Here is an 18,047-nt window from a genome sequence, read left to right as displayed (position 1 = left end):
TGGACGAGAAAATTAGTATGTCGTCTAAATACACCAAGACGAATTTGCCCAATACCTCTCTGAACACCTCATTAATCAACTCTTGGAAGACGGCCGGGGCGTTACACAACCCGAAGGGCATCACTAGGTACTCGTAATGCCCATCGGGCGTGTTAAAGGCCGTCTTCCATTCATCACTGTCCCTGATACGCACAAGGTTGTATGCACCCCTTAAATCCAGCTTCGAGAAAATCTTAGCACTGGTGACCTGGGTAAACAAATCGTCTATCAAGGGCAGGGGATAACGATTCTTTACTGTAATTTTATTTAAGCCCCGATAATCAATGCATGGACGGAGGCCTCCATCCTTTTTTTTCACAAAAAAGAACCCGGCCCCTGCTGGAGACCGAGAAGGACGAATAAAACCCTTAGCTAAATTTTCTCGGATGTATTCTTGCATGGCTAATTTCTCTGGCCCAGATAGATTATAGAGATGACCTCTAGAGGGCATACAACCAGACCTGAGATCAATGGGGCAATAAAAACACACAATTGGTTCGCACGATGGCCAGGGGCCCCGGACCTCTCTCACTGGCCGGGGCCCCAAGGCCAATGCGCGATACCTGGAGGGGAGTGCAGGTGGGCCTGGACCTCTCACACCCAGGCTCTGGACCTCTCACATCCAGAAAACCCACCAACACTGCCTCCATACTGAATGCTAAATTCGACACACAAAAGCAATAGAACACAGCAATACATGCATGCAGCTACATTTGAGTCGTCAGCAGGTGCTCGTCAGCCAATCAGGATGCACTGTCATACACCCTTTACCTGCCATACCACATCTAGCAGCCATTAGCATTCAGGTGGGAGGCTTCATTTGGATGCAAATCGCAAGATTGCGTCGCTAGCAGGACCGCCCCGTGCAGGCATCCCTCCCACAGGGGTCCCTCCCTAACCGCTCACCTGTCCGCCATGTCCTAGAGCTGAAAAAAAACATAAAAACACACGATTGGTTCGCACGATGGCCAGGGGCCCCGGACCTCTCTCACTGGCCGGGGCCCCAAGGCCAATGCGCGATACCTGGAGGGGAGTGCAGGTGGGCCTGGACCTCTCACACCCAGGCTCTGGACCTCTCACATCCAGAAAACCCACCAACACTGCCTCCATACTGAATGCTAAATTCGACACACAAAAGCAATAGAACACAGCAATACATGCATGCAGCTACATTTGAGTCCTCAGCAGGTGCTCGTCAGCCAATCAGGATGCACTGTCATACACCCTTTACCTGCCATACCACATCTAGCAGCCATTAGCATTCAGGTGGGAGGCTTCAGTTGGACGCAAATCGCAAGATTGCGTCGCTAGCAGGACCGCCCCGTGGAGGCATCCCTCCCACAGGGGTCCCTCCCTAACCGCTCACCTGTCCGCCATGTCCTAGAGCTGAAAAAAAAACATATAAAAACACACGATTGGTTCGCACGATGGCCAGGGGCCCCGGACCTCTCTCGCTGGCCGGGGCCCCAAGGCCAATGCGCGATACCTGGAGGGGAGTGCAGGTGGGCCTGGACCTCTCACACCCAGGCTCTGGACCTCTCACATCCAGAAAACCCACCAACACTGCCTCCATACTGAATGCTAAATTCGACACACAAAAGCAATAGAACACAGCAATACATGCATGCAGCTACATTTGAGTCGTCAGCAGGTGCTCGTCAGCCAATCAGGATGTACTGTCATACACCCTTTACCTGCCATACCACATCTAGCAGCCATTAGCATTCAGGTGGGAGGCTTCAGTTGGACGCAAATCGCAAGATTGCGTCGCTAGCAGGACCGCCCCGTGCAGGCATCCCTCCCACAGGGGTCCCTCCCTAACCGCTCACCTGTCCGCCATGTCCTAGAGCTGAAAAAAAACATATAAAAACACACATAAAAAATTTGGTGCTCAAACCCGTTTTTTAGCAAAAATACAAAAGATTTTATTATACAATTTATATCCACTTAACAGTACTGTGCCCGTCCCAAAAATGCTGTCCCCATAAAATCCCAGTCACTGATTCACGTCACCAACCGTACATAACACCCCCAGCAATTAAGAAGAACCACTTCAGGTAGATCTCATTGCCTGAACCTAAGTGCACTATTTGACAGACCTGCAATGATCCCACTAATGGTGTACTATCTTAAATCTGCATAGGGGATATCCCATCTTACAAGGTCCTTACAGTTGGTAGCCAATTTTTCCATATGCAGTCTGTGGCAAAAGCAGAGGCAAAGGCAAGGTATGCAAAGCAATGTCCAGTTCTAAAGTGTCAATGCGCTAGGTGAATGGTTCACATACAGATATAAATGGGTGCTTACCCAGCACCCTCCTGGGTGCTAGTAGTGGCCGTGCAGTACAGAGTCCAGGAAAGTTTAAGAAAGTTCCAAGGAAGTGATGACCCCAAAAAAGGTAAGTATAAGAGGAAGTTTAGGAAACAGAAAAAGGTGAGATGGGGTGAAACCACATATAGCTCCTCTGAAGGAATGAGTGACAGTGATGCCTCCACAGAAAGTGGTAACACAGGTAGTGGGGGGTCACAGAAAGAATCACGAGAAAAATCCATAGCAAATGAGGATGAGGAGGAGGATTGTTTAGCAGAACAGTTGGAATTGGAACTAGAAGAAGGTATGAGAACCAGATCAGGCACAGTACTGCGAGATGCAATCAGTTAGAGTCTTATAATGTTATTAACCTGACCGACCATGTACTAGATGAAAATCATTATCATGTATTAAGTATGGGTCTGACTTTCTGTCCCACCGCATTGGGCGACGAATTCGAAGTATATAAAGATATAAGTCTGTTTTTAAGACGAGTATTGTTAAGAAAGATGCATATAGAAAAAGTAAAAGAAAATGGTTCGAGCTCGGACGCCCTTATGCGAGGGGAGGAAGGTCATGACCAGGGATTAATGGATATTGACGATTGGGATATAGATGAACTGTTAAATTTAAGTGAAGAAGTTCAGGAATTGACAGAAATACCTAATAAGAAGATGTACACAGAATTAAGAAATAAATCAGAATATATGCCAGCATTGACAACTAATCGCTCAACAGCGGTATTTATGGAATTAGTCAAACAAGATTTGAAGACGATAGATTGGAAGTCCTGGGGAGAAGGTAATCTCAACAGGGGTCAGAGAGTCGCCTTAGAAGAAATACGAGAATGGCATGATGTTGTCATCAAAAGGAGTGATAAGGGGGGCAACGTGGTGTTGCTCCCCTTGATCAAATATGATGCAGAAGTACAACGATTGCTAAACAATCAAGAAAATTACCGGAAAATTAGAGGGGATCCTCTGCCCAATCTGGTGAAATTAATCAACAATAAGATCAGCTGGGGATATATAGAAAATGTAATTCTGGAAAGAGAATACAAGTTTATGGAGGTAAAAACATACAATATACCAGTAATATATATCCTCCCAAAGACACATAAGAGCATGAGTGACCCCCCGGGTAGACCCATAATAGCAGCAAATGGAGGTCCCCTAGAAAGAATAGCAAAATACGTAGATAAAAAATTACAGCCCATTATGATGGGACTGCCATCCTTTGTCAGGGATTCGATGCAGGTATTAGAGAAAATAGAAAAGGTAACTTTGCCGGATGAATGTTTTTTGGTATCATTAGATGTGGAGTCGCTCTTCACCTCAATTCCTAATGAAGTAGGATTGGAGGCGCTTGCCTTCTACTTGGAAAGATATTATGGTACACATGAGGAGATGCACAATGAATTTGTATGGGATCTTATGAAACTGATATTGGAAAATAATTATTTTCAATATGAGGGAAAATTCTTTCAACAGATAAGGGGCGTGGCCATGGGGGCGGCGTGCTCCCCGGCCTACGCATGCCTGCACTTAGGAAGATGGGAGATGGAGGAGGTGTATGGCATGCGTGGGTTCGGTGAGCATGTCGCCCTCTGGCTGCGCTTTATTGATGATATTGTAATGATCTGGAGGGGGGATGAAGACTCTCTAAAAAAGTTTGTGGAACAATTAAACATCAATAATAGGAATATTTACCTGACTTATGCATATGACAGACAAAAAAATTACTTTTTTAGACCTTTCGTTGAGACGAGAGGGGAACAAATTGGTTTCTGGGGCATATAGGAAAGAAACAGCAGGAAACACGCTGCTACATGCCAGGAGCTTTCACCCCCATACCCAAATGAAATCGGTTCCCACTGGAGAATTTTTGCGTATTAGGCGGAATTGCGCTGATTTAGATGAATATAAAAAAGAGGGGAAAGCCCTGCAAAAACGTTTAAAGGAACGTGGTTACCCTAATAGAATGCTGAGGAAAGCATATGTGCGGGCCTTAAAAACAGAAAGAGAACAATTACTTCGGAAAAAAGATAAAGAAAATTGTGACAAAAGTGATGTCACACGAATAATAAAACGTTATGGAAGCCACTGGCAGCAGCTGCGTGAAATATTAGATAAAAATTGGGGAGTACTGTTATTAGACAATGATATAGCAAAAATAGTGGGGAGAGCCCCACAAATGACTGCTAGAAGATGCAGAAATCTTGGTGACATGTTAACAAGAAGTGAAATAGCGACTCCACGTCTGAGTAATTTAAAGGGAATGCACAGATGCTCAGGATGCAAGGTTTGTAGATTTGTCCAGCAGGGCAATATCTTTACTAATAGTGATGGAACAAAAGAGTTTAAAATAAACAGTTTCATTAATTGCATGACTACAAGAGTCATATATCAAATTATGTGTCCATGCAATAAAATATATATAGGCAAAACGAAGAGAGAAGTGGGCTCCAGAATAAGGGAGCATGTAAAAAATATAGAGAAAAGGGAACAGTCCAGCCCTCTTGCGGTACATTTTGCAGAATGTCACCAGGGAAACCCCGAAGGACTGAAGTACAGGGGGATTTATAGATTACAAATTAGTGGGAGACGAGGTGATTTTGATAAAATTCTATATCAGAAGGAATGCATGTGGATTTATAAATGTGGTAGTTTAGCACCCCATGGCTTGAATTCGGACTTGAATCTAAAAGTATTCCTTTGAATGTAGCCCACGGTCTCTCTGAAAAATAAACAACAATAAACAAATAAAAAATGATGGAGGTATGATATGTTATGATTGTAGTGAGGGGCTCGGCTTTCCCTTATTCTCCCCCTCACTCTCCCTTTCCCCTTATATGCTATTTAAAAATAGAAATGCAAATACCATAGTGACATCAGGGCTTTAGTGGGAGGCAATATGGCAGGGAAAGAGTTAATTCTAAAATCCTGCAGTGCACCAACTATAAAAGCCCACAAGATGGCAGCACTAGGGACTTGTGATTTTGATAAAGGCTGGAACGCAGCCGAAACGCGTAAATCCTTATTGGTAGCGCTGGGCCACCGTCTTAGGAGGAAGAGAAGGAGTGACGTCAGTGGAAGACTGTGGGCAAGCCTTAGCGTGGGCCGCGGTGTGTTATTGAGCGGCACCAGGAGGAGAGAGGCTTAGCGTGTCCCTCTCTGGCAACGCAACTCCTCGGCAGCGCAACTTAATGGCAGCAACCACATCCCCTGTCACAGGGAGACGTCCCTGACGGGGAAAGGAGAAAGACGCCCTCCACATCCAATAGCTCCCCCGCAACAGGAGCGGGGTAGAGCATTTAAGCGGTGACCAGCCCTCCAAGCCTGGACTCTGTACTGCACGGCCACTACTAGCACCCAGGAGGGTGCTGGGTAAGCACCCATTTATATCTGTATGTGAACCATTCACCTAGCGCATTGACACTTTAGAACTGGACATTGCTTTGCATACCTTGCCTTTGCCTCTGCTTTTGCCACAGACTGCATATGGAAAAATTGGCTACCAACTGTAAGGACCTTGTGAGATGGGATATCCCCTATGCAGATTTAAGATAGTACACCATTAGTGGGATCATTGCAGGTCTGTCAAATAGTGCACTTAGGTTCAGGCAATGAGATCTACCTGAAGTGGTTCTTCTTAATTGCTGGGGGTGTTATGTACGGTTGGTGACGTGAATCAGTGACTGGGATTTTATGGGGACAGCATTTTTGGGACGGGCACAGTACTGTTAAGTGGATATAAATTGTATAATAAAATCTTTTGTATTTTTGCTAAAAAACGGGTTTGAGCACCAAATTTTTTATATGTTCCAGGTGTGCTAAGCACATAATTGTACGTGATTTTTCTTATATAAAAACACACGATTGGTTCGCACGATGGCCAGGGGCCCCGGACCTCTCTCACTGGCCGGGGCCCCAAGGCCAATGCGCGATACCTGGAGGGGAGTGCAGGTGGGCCTGGACCTCTCACACCCAGGCTCTGGACCTCTCACATCCAGAAAACCCACCAACACTGCCTCCATACTGAGGGCTGGTGCACACCAAAACCCGCTAGCAGATCCGCAAAATGCTAGCAGATTTTTAAACGCTTTTTTTTATTTTTCTATGGCGTTTTGCTAGCGTTTTGCGGATTGCTGCTGCGGTTTTCAGTATAGTAGATTTCATATATTGTTACAGTAAAGCTGTTACTGAACAGCTTCTGTAACAAAAACGCCTGCAAAACCGCTCTTAAGTGCCGTTTTTCAGAGCGGTTTGCGTTTTTCCTATACTTAACATTGAGGCAGAAACGCACCCGCAATCCAAAAAATGCCTCACCCAGGCATTTTTCGTTTCTGCAAAACGCCCCCCGCTCTGGTGTGCACCACCCCATTGAGATACATTGACCAAGCAGATCCGCAGCCGCAAGCGGATCTGAAAACGCCCAAAAAGCCGCTCGGTGTGCACCAGCCCTCAATGCTAAATTCGACACACAAAAGCAATAGAACACAGCAATACATGCATGCAGCTACATTTGAGTCGTCAGCAGCTGCTCGTCAGCCAATCAGGATGCACTGTCATACACCCTTTACCTGCCATACCACATCTAGCAGCCATTAGCATTCAGGTGGGAGGCTTCAGTTGGACGCAAATCGCAAGATTGCGTCGCTAGCAGGACCGCCCCGTGCAGGCATCCCTCCCACAGGGGTCCCTCCCTAACCGCTCACCTGTCCGCCATGTCCTAGAGCTGAAAAAAAAACATAAAAACACACGATTGGTTCGCACGATGGCCAGGGGCCCCGGACCTCTCTCACTAGCCAGGGCCCCAAGGCCAATGCGCGATACCTGGAGGGTGAGAGAGGTCCGGGGCCCCTGGCCATCGTGCGAACCTATCGTGTGTTTTTATATGTTTTTTTTCAGCTCTAGGACATGGCGGACAGGTGAGCGGTTAGGGAGGGACCCCTGTGGGAGGGATGCCTGCACGGGGCGGTCCTGCTAGCGACGCAATCTTGCGATTTGCGTCCAACTGAAGCCTCCCACCTGAATGCTAATGGCTGCTAGATGTGGTATGGCAGGTAAAGGGTGTATGACAGTGCATCCTGATTGGCTGACGAGCACCTGCTGACGACTCAAATGTAGCTGCATGCATGTATTGCTGTGTTCTATTGCTTTTGTGTGTCGAATTTAGCATTCAGTATGGAGGCAGTGTTGGTGGGTTTTCTGGATGTGAGAGGTCCAGAGCCTGGGTGTGAGAGGTCCAGGCCCACCTGCACTCCCCTCCAGGTATCGCGCATTGGCCTTGAGGCCCCGGCCAGTGAGAAAGGTCCGGGGCCCCTGGCCATCGTGCGAACCAATCGTGTGTTTTTATATGTTTTTTTCAGCTCTAGGACATGGCGGACAGGTGAGCGGTTAGGGAGTGACCCCTGTGGGAGGGATGCCTACACGGGGCAGTCCTGCTAGCGACGCAATCTTGCGATTTGCGTCCAACTGAAGCCTCCCACCTGAATGCTAATGGCTGCTAGATGTGGTATGGCAGGTAAAGGGTGTATGACAGTGCATCCTGATTGGCTGACGAGCACCTGCTGACGACTCAAATGTAGCTGCATGCATGTATTGCTGTGTTCTATTGCTTTTGTGTGTCGAATTTAGCATTCAGTATGGAGGCAGTGTTGGTGGGTTTTCTGGATGTGAGAGGTCCAGAGCCTGGGTGTGAGAGGTCCAGGCCCACCTGCACTCCCCTCCAGGTATCGCGCATTGGCCTTGGGGCCCCGGCCAGTGAGAGAGGTCCGGGGCCCCTGGCCATCGTGCGAACCAATCGTGTGTTTTTATATGTTTTTTTCAGCTCTAGGACATGGCGGACAGGTGAGCGGTTAGGGAGGGACCCCTGTGGGAGGAATGCCTGCACGGGGCGGTCCTGCTAGCGACGCAATCTTGTGATTTGCGTCCAACTGAAGCCTCCCACCTGAATGCTAATGGCTGCTAGATGTGGTATGGCAGGTAAAGGGTGTATGACAGTGCATCCTGATTGGCTGACGAGCACCTGCTGACGACTCAAATGTAGCTGCATGCATGTATTGCTGTGTTCTATTGCTTTTGTGTGTCGAATTTAGCATTCAGTATGGAGGCAGTGTTGGTGGGTTTTCTGGATGTGAGAGGTCCAGAGCCTGGGTGTGAGAGGTCCAGGCCCACCTGCACTCCCCTCCAGGTATCTCGCATTGGCCTTGGGGCCCCGGCCAGTGAGAGAGGTCCGGGGCCCCTGGCCATCGTGCGAACCTATCGTGTGTTTTTATATGTTTTTTTTCAGCTCTAGGACATGGCCGACAGGTGAGCGGTTAGGGAGGGACCCCTGTGGGAGGGATGCCTGCACGGGGCGGTCCTGCTAGCGACGCAATCTTGCGATTTGCGTCCAACTGAAGCCTCCCACCTGAATGCTAATGGCTGCTAGATGTGGTATGGCAGGTAAAGGGTGTATGACAGTGCATCCTGATTGGCTGACGAGCACCTGCTGACGACTCAAATGTAGCTGCATGCATGTATTGCTGTGTTCTATTGCTTTTGTGTATCAATGGGGCAATAAAAAGGACGGTGTGGAGGAAGTTTATCAGCTGACTTAGGACAAAACACGTCCGCAAATTCTGAATACTGATCTGGCAATCCCTCCATGTGAATCTTGGTTTCACCCAAGGTTACCTTCTCTAGACAATGATGATAACAATGGGTAGACCAGCTCGTTAGCTGACCTGTAGCCCAATTGATCTGAGGCGAGTGAAGTTGTAACCATGGCATACCAAGAATGATCGTGGAGGTTGTCATTCGCAACACTAGAAACTGTAAATTCTCTTTATGTAACACCCCTACCGTAACCCTTAACTCAGGGGTTTGAGATAGAGGGTGGTTACTCTGCAGGGGGGAGTCATCCACTGCAGTGACCAGAATCTGTTGCTTCAATGGGGAAATTGGAATTCCCAATTTCTTAGCAAATTCATAATCCATAAAGTTGGCTGCTGAGCCAGAGTCAATGAAGGCTTCAGTGGTCTCTGTCTTATCCTTCCAAGAAATAGTACAAGGGAGGAGCAAACGTTTATCATCTAGAGGTAATGACTGCACGCCTAGGGTATTACCTCCAACTACACTTAGGCGGCAGCGTTTCCCGACTTCCTGGGACAATTCTGCACTTTATGTCCCCCCTCTGCACAGTATAGACAGAGCTGCTGTTTCTCTGCGCCTCCGTTCCACCCGAGACAATCTCGATCGACCAATCTGCATTGGTTCTGGTGGAGGCGAAGCGGGTGGAGATGAAACAGATGGAGGGGCAACGTAGGACACATATCTCACATTGTTCCTACCCAGAGTCTGCCTTTGGTAACGTAAGCGACGATCAACCCTGATGGCCAAAGATATGGCCTCATCGATGGACTTCGGCTCAGGATGACTTAGCATTAGCTCTGAGACCGCATCTGACAGCCCTGACAAAAAACAGTCTAGGAGCGCAAATGAGCCCCATCTAGCTGAAACTGCCCATTTTCTAAACTCAGCTGCGTAAACTTCCACCGGATCCCTGCCCTGCCGCAAAGTCTTGAGCTTCCGCTCAGCGGTAGAGGCAATGTCCGGATCATCATAAATTATAGCCATGGCTTTAAAAAAATGCCTCAACCGAGGCTAGAGCCTCATTCCCTGGCTGGAGATTATATGCCCAGGTCTGGGAATCCGCTGACAATAGAGTCTTAATAAACGTAATTCTTTGTGCTACCATTGCTGAAGAATTAGGTCTCAACCCAAAGTACGATAACACTCGATTTCTGAAGTTCTGAAAGTCAGATTTATGGCCAGAAAACCTTTCAGGTACAGACATGCATGTGTCTGTGCTAAGAGGAGATCGCACTGTATCCACAGCCGTCTGTAAGGTTTGTGCAGACCCAGACAAGGCATTGATCTGGGTCTGATGATCGTCCAGCACTCGGATGAAATTTTCCACCGAGGTGGTGAGTGCATCCAGACGGCTGTTGAGTGTGTCCATTTGGGTTTGGTCTGCCGTTCTGTAACGATCGGTCTCGGCACGCAGAGAGAATCTGATTATTGGTGATCTGCAGTATCACCAAGAATACAGATCTATACCTGATTATGGATGATCTGCAGAATCACCAATAATACAGATATAGCGCTAACCTCTGGACACCTCTAGATATATATATGGTGGGTGTTTGGTGTAACAGTAGAACTTTGAGCAACCCACCTGATGAACAGGTGACCCTAAGCAGTACAGAAGATACTGCTATGGAGGGTACAGAAACCTTCCAGCAGCCTGAGACTCTCCAAGGGGTGGAGTCAGGCTGAAGGTAGGAAAGACCAGAGAGTGAGTGACACCTGAAGGAGGATGTCACTGACTGATCTTGGAGACTATCTCTTAAGTGGAGAGAGATAGCTCTTGAGGTCGGGCAAGCCAGGTCAGCAAAACACAGACAGATAAAGTACAAAGACAGAAGGCTAATTCGGTATCCAAGTCAGGTAGGGTTAGGCAACTTGATATAAGATATGCGTGGTACCGAATCAGAAAGCAGAGGGATAGTCAGGAAAGCAACAGGTCATAACAAATATCAAACAATGCCTAGTCTTGGGTGTGAGGTCCGTGGTCTCTACACCCTGGAACTAGTCTGATGTATAACAGAATAAAGACACAAGTTCCCTAGTCTTGGGTGTGAGGTCCGTGGTCTCTACACCCCGGAACTAGTCTGAAGTATAACAGAATGATAATACAAGTTCCCTAGTCTTGGGTGTGAGGTCCGTGGTCTCTACACCCTGGAACTAGTCTGAAGTACAACAGAATAATAACACAAGTAATCTGGATCAGTGTGAATTCCCAGGTCCTCCTGGTTCAAACACACTGTTGGATCTGACTAAGGTCTGAGTGCTTCCACGTAGTGATCGCAACGGCAGACAATTTGAGAGTGGCCAGCAGCAACCATATATAGAGCAGTGCTCTCTGGCGCCACCCTGAAGTGATCAACCAATGGTTACCAGCTCTGAGGTCAGCTGACCGGCCTGGTCAGCTGATCCCCCCCTTGACCATCATAAAAGTTCTGCCTTTCAGTGCGCGTATTTCTAAACCTGTGTGAACTAACAGGCTCAGCCACACTCGCTGCACGCTTCTGCGTGCAAACCGCCGCGCTGGACGCGGAACCAGCCACCTTGCTGGCCGTATATGCGGCGGCTTTTCCACGTTCTGCCATGTCACTAGATGCACCCTTCTGCGTGCAGACCGCCGCGTTGGACGCAGAATCAGCCGCCTTGCTGTCAGTACACGCGGCGGCTTTTCCGCGTTCTCTCACACAGAGGGGCTGAAACTTAAGGTAACTCCAGCAGAACAAACCATCATGACGAGCAAGGAATTCTGGGAGGAAATGGCATTTATACTGCAAGCCTCCAAAAGAGGCAGAACTATCAATAACCAGATAAGTGAATGCAAATCCCTCACCAGAACAGCAAGTCTGAAACTTGCAAAGTGAAAACAGGTCTCCTTTCCAGGGACCTGCAGCATGCAGACCTGAAAAATGGTCAAAAAGCTGTCTGCCTGTGCAGACAGCAGAGCAGATTATTACACAGGATGTGAAATGAAAACTTCACAAAGTGAAGATCCATTTTAAAATTTTATTAAAACAAAATTGATGAGATGCAGGGGATTACACGGTTTAAGCACAAACACCGCCTTGAATGTTAGCCAGCGTTCAGTTTCAATCTGTGATGGTGTATGGTGAAGTGCTGCATAAAAATTAATAAGCAAAGTACTCTATCACTTGGAATGTGCACAACCTAGGCAAGAAAATCACATCTATGCACAAAAAAAGACTGCATAATATTGGTTGAGACATGCACATTCCAAGTGATAGAGTATTTTGCTCATTAATTTTTATGCAGCATTAATTGTTTTGAAATCTCTGATTTCTTACAGAGCAAAATTGTTTTGACACGGTGTATGGTGGAGTGATCACAGGTTGAAATTGAACACTGGCTAAAATTTATGGTGGTGTTTGTGCAGAAACTGTGTTATTCCTCTGTAACCGAGTAATTTTGTTTTAATAAAATTTTAAAACATCTTCACTTTGTGAAGTTTTCATTTCACTCCCTGCATCCCAGATCGATTTGCATGTACAGAGCTCCCAGCAGAGCTGTTCCTGAACAGCAGTCCGATCGTGTAGGGGAGGGTGGTGTCTCTGATCCTGACCAGCAGCTCGAGAAGGATGTACTAGTGAATCTGCGGGATGTCGTTCAGTCCCAACATCTGGTGAGTGCATTTGCAATAGATTGGCGTTCAGAGTGCAGAAGATTTGTACAATATTACTGGAGCTTGTGATGTTTTTACTGGAGTTTGCGTCAGGGCTCTGGAGTCAGTAATAAATTAATCCGTCTCCTGAGTTTATAAAAACCACAGACTCCGGTGGTCACCCTGTATTTTAGCACTTGTATATACAGTATGTATTGTAACACCAGTCTTCACCTCTTCCAGGGAGGCAGCGAGTAGTGTCAGGCTCGATTGCCACACAGTAACTCCCTTCATTATTTAAGTAAGGGAGGTGTCGTCCTCGGAGGATTCGTCGCCATCTTGGAAGTCTCTCTGAAACTTTTTGAGCTTGGCTGCTGCTTCTGTAGCACGGCAGGACCATTTTAGACTGCATGCCACCATATTTTTACTTTTTAAACACTAGATGTCCCCTCACTTTATTCTATTTACTGTGAACAGTCCACAGGAGTGATGTGTATTTGTGTTTTACTTTCATTTTATGAATGACCACAGGCATCTCGTTGAGGGCAGTTATCATTCATTACAAGCACTTTGATCAGCTTTGGGAACACATGACGTTCCCAGTCAACAGTCAGTGCACGGTGACAGGTGCGCACAGCGGACACTCGAAGCGGTGGCAAAAACACTGCAGTAAGTATATATATATATATATATATATATATATATATATATATATATATATATATATATATTCCCCTGAAGTAACGTTTTCAGGGGCATATTTATGCGTATGTAAAAGGGATTTGGAACTGGTTAATGCTACTAATTTTCTTTTTTCCCCTCTTGTCAGTCTTACCTTTCTATCCAACCCCTCCCCCCCACACACACACATTTTTTTTTACATATATACAGTGTGTGTGTGTGTGTGTGTGTGTGTGCATAATTACTTATTCCACCCATAAAAATGAAAATTACAACTTTCCCACTGACTTCAATAGCTCTTTTTTTTCAGAATCTGGGTTTAATGCAGGCCTCCAGAGTACGTCCTCTTCTCCTATCCTACCTAATAATTCCCCTGTGTCTCTGCGCCCCAGTGTGTGTGTGGGTCCGTGCTTTGCACTACTGCGCGCGTATACGGACAGCCTTGGCACAGGGAGCAGGATGGACCAGGGGACGAGCGGCCGGGCGTGTGCGCGCGCTGACTGTGCAGCGGTGGTCACAGGGGGGGGGGGGGGGGGGGGGGGGGGCGGGTTGGAAACGCCATTTAGACAGACACCATTAACAGTTTTGCCACTTTTCTTGTTTATACTCAACACTTGGAGAGTGTTTTGGCTTGAATTCCACTTTCAATATTAAAGATTTTAAATGAAAAGAGTTTCCTATACTTACAGAAATGAAAGGAGTTTCTAATACTTACAGAGCTCACTCAGGGTCCAGGTGACATATCTTGGCTCTGCAGTTTCCTCTTGAACCTCACATTGGAAAATCTTGTTCAAGTCTTTTACTGCTGGGGTGTAACTGACTTTGGTGGTGACATGATACAGACCACTGTTAGGTTCCTGGAGGGGGTCACTGGTGCCTGATGGTATAGAGACCTTGTTCTTGCTGTCATCCTGTGTGTACCATTTGACTGTTATCTTTGCCGGGTAAAATGAATGGATTCTACAGGACAGATCCAGCTTCTCACCAACACAAACCACTTCCTGCTTCTTCTGTATCTCATCAAACTGAGGAAATGCTGAAATAAAAAAATCATTAGTAAGACCCAGCAAAGACAAAAAAAAGCATTGTCTATAAATTTTATAAACTTGGCTTGTCAATATAAAAAGATAAGTGGAATGAATTTGCACTGTCATGCAGTACTAACATTAATTTCATATCGAAACTATTACACAAAACAGTTGACATAAATGTGACAGAAAATCCTCAATCTTAACAGTTAAACACACTGTGAATAAATCCTATGGATGCGTACCATTGAACAGGCATTCACCCATTTTCGTTGTCATGGGTGTTTTATACTACAAGGATGTTCTGCTGCAAAAAAAAAATACATTTTACTAAATTCCTTTATTAGCTTCTTTTTAAACGAACTTAAAGGGCTCAAACCCACTAGCAGCCTTTTCAAAGCGCTAGTAATTTCAAAAGCTCTTGCTAATGCAATGCTATGGGGGATTTTTGTAAAATCACATTGCTCAAGTGAGAACACACACATAGCATTACATTAGCAAGTGCTTTTCAAATCACAAAGCGTTGAGAAACGGCTTAGTAACGTATGACTAGTGGGTTCCAGGTATTAAAAGGGACTCTGAGCAATCATTAAAAATTAAATTGTGGGGGGCGTGGCTAGCTGCTGAGCTGAATGGCTGCCTGAGACCAGAGCTCTCTGCTAGAATACCCTGGTAAGCGGCTAAAAGCAGTCTGAGAAGCCTCTAACTTAACACAGAATGATGGCTGAACTCACTGAGGAGGAATAAAAGTGGAGGAAGGTGAAATCTGGGAAGAAATACAGCTCTCCAGCCCTTAGAAGACTAACAGATTACTACCCTGCAGAAAAGCAAGATGGCCACCGCTTTCCCCAGCAGGCCAGGACCCCTTCTCCCCTGCACACTCCATCTCCTCTACAGCAGAGAAATCGCTTTGCCCCTCTATCTACATCATACCCCAGGGGCCACCAGGCGATTTATGAGGAGGACAGCGATGAGGAAGAACATCAGCGGCAACAGCCGTCCAAGAAGAGCCGCGAGCGGAGCCCACTGAAGCCGGGACACACAGTAGCGCAACTGGCCGACCCAGAGAACCAGGAAGCCGGTAAGCTGCTAACGGGAACGCATGCGTACAAAAATTCGCATCCCAATGCAAACCCTATGGGAACCCACGCGTACATAAATCCGCATCCCGGCCCCCATGCGAACGAAAATCCGCATGCTCCACTGCATTCCCATGCGTACAGAAATCCGCATACAGATGCCCAGGCGTATGGAGATCCGCATACAGAGGCACAGGTGTATGGAAATACGCATACAGATGCACAAGTACACAAACAAGCAGGAAGGAACAGTCAACTCCTACCCAGACCCTCCTTCTACCCAGCTTCTGCTACTGACACATTAGATCCCCTTGAATCATTCCCAATAACGGACCAGCCCATCTCCCAGCAATTTCTCAAGGACATTTTACTCTCCTTCAGAGCAGATTCAAAAAGAGACATGCAGGCACTCTTTAACCACGTCACCCAACTGGAAGAGATAACCGACAACAGAATCTCCAAATTAGAAAGACGCATAGAGGAAATGACCATAGCTCATAACGAGTTAGTTGACTCACAAAGAAACCTCATAACACAAAACAAATGGATGAAAGAAAAAGTATCAGATAACGAGGATAGAAATAGGAGAAAGAACATAAAGATAAGAGGGGTTCCAGAATCTGTGAGTACTAATGACCTCAAAGACTATGTGAAGGACATCTTGAAAACAACTTTTCCAACTTTAACTGAAAGCGAGCTCACAGTGGACAGAGCCCACAGACTTCCCAAACCTCATCTCCCTAAACATCTACCTCGTGATGTGATCACACGCATCCATTTCTTTCACGCTAAGGATATGCTACTCTCCGCGACTAGGGGAGGGAAGAAACTCCCCCGGCCATACCAAGACCTGGCTCTCTACCAGGACCTCTCCCAGGCAACCCTACATGCGAGAAGACAATACGCAGAGATCACCTCCACTCTCAGACACAGGAAGATCGATTATTCTTGGGGATTCCCACCGAAACTTCTGATCTCGGACAACGGTGTGACTTATGCCGCTAAAAGCCCAAAGGAAGCCTATAGCCTCCTGGAAAAATGGAACATTCCTATCTTTATACCAAGAGATCCTAGGAGGGATAAACCAATCTATCAGGTTTCCTTATCCAAACAACTAGTCTCTCCAAAACAACCCACTAGGATTGAGAAACAACAAGAGATGGATACTACTTTGCCACCACCAAACCCAACAGAAGAAGACAACTCGGCTGAGGCTACCTCAGTTTCTTAGAAGAATGGGTATTTAGCCACAAACTTTTTTCCCCACAAGAAACCCTCTCCCTAGCGAATCGAAGTACCATTCCCTAAGGCATACGGTTTTCGGATCAAGACCACATTGTGGTCATTGTTACCAACCTTCTTTGATCCAATCCTGAACTTTCGTTGTGTGACAGAGTCATTATGAATGACCCTGCTGTCACTAATGCTACTGTTATTGTTATTCTATTCTTTTTCTCGTTGACCTCACTCTTTAAATCCACAGGTTTAAATATGGACTTTAGTTCTTTGTCAGATGACTTTAAGATGTCAGTCTGGAACCTTCTCTCCTTCCCAGGGATTTTTCTAAAAAGGAAATATCTACGCATAACTTTTGAAATAGTAAGTAATTATGTTACACACAGGTTTCTCATGTCTCTTATCATGTATTTTATAAAGCTAAAACTATTTAGTCATGGCACATGATCTAAATCTACTTTCCCTAAACGTAAGAGGCCTAAATTCTCATAGAAAGAGATATCTGCTACAAAAGTTGGTCAAGGAAGAACGTATAGACATATTGTGTTTACAAGAAACCCATCTAAATAAACAAGGAGCACAAAAACTGAAACTATACCAATTTAGCCAAATCTATCACTCTAATCTTGTTAAAAATAAAAAATGTGGAGTCCTCATTGCGGTGAAAGACTCAGTAGGCCTACAAGTCGAAAAGACTTTCTCCGTAAATGATGGCAGAATGGTGGTTATAGTCGGCAAAATCAACTCACAAGATGTAACTATAGCCAACATTTACGCACCTAATACACACCAGGTAAACTACTTAAACAAAAAACTGGCAAAAATCAACCAATTTAAGAAAGGCCACCTGTTCATATCAGGAGACCTCAACGCAGTGGTAGATATCCAATCAGACTGCACTTCCAGCCGAAAAAGACCCCCCACATCAATCCAACCCACTTTGACCAAAGCTGAGCTATATGATGTTTGGAGATGCCATCATTCTACAGAGAAAACGTACACCTACTACTCCCCAGTACACAAAACTTTCTCTAGAATTGACTACTGTCTGGTGGATAGGTTCTCTTTACCCCTAATAGTAAACATTAACATTGGCCCTAGAGTCTGGTCAGACCACTCCCCTATATTTATGAAAATTCAGCTTCAAAACACCACCCAACTGTATAAGAATTGGAGAATAAATAACTATATACTAAACTCTGAACACTCTTTCCCCCAAATAAAAACAGAACTTCTAGAATACTTTAAATTCAATGACACACAACAAATCTCCAGATCAATTCTTTGGAATGCTCATAAAGCTTTCATAAGAGGAGTTTTCATTAAACATAGCGCCATACAAAAGAAAAAATACAGGGAAAAAACAGACAAATTACTTAATAAAATCAAATCTTTAGAAGCCGAAATTTTTACAAAAAATAAAACA

At 45.8% G+C, this 18,047-nt stretch overlaps 1 protein-coding gene across 1 annotated transcript in view; it reads right to left on the bottom strand.

Moving 5' to 3' along the window:
- LOC137538352 (hemicentin-1-like) overlaps positions 1-18,047 on the bottom strand; it is a 144,871-nt gene that overhangs the window by 39,962 nt on the left and 86,862 nt on the right. The window contains exon 7 of the mRNA XM_068260460.1: positions 13,994-14,314. Within this exon, the coding sequence (XP_068116561.1) occupies positions 13,994-14,314 (321 nt within the window). The remainder of the gene's footprint in view (positions 1-13,993; positions 14,315-18,047) is intronic.

The sequence above is a fragment of the Hyperolius riggenbachi genome, chromosome 11 (genome assembly GCF_040937935.1).
Source record: "Hyperolius riggenbachi isolate aHypRig1 chromosome 11, aHypRig1.pri, whole genome shotgun sequence".
Taxonomy (NCBI): Eukaryota; Metazoa; Chordata; class Amphibia; order Anura; family Hyperoliidae; genus Hyperolius; species Hyperolius riggenbachi.
Note: the sequence above shows the minus strand (reverse complement) of the source record. Positions and strands in the feature narration are given on the sequence as shown.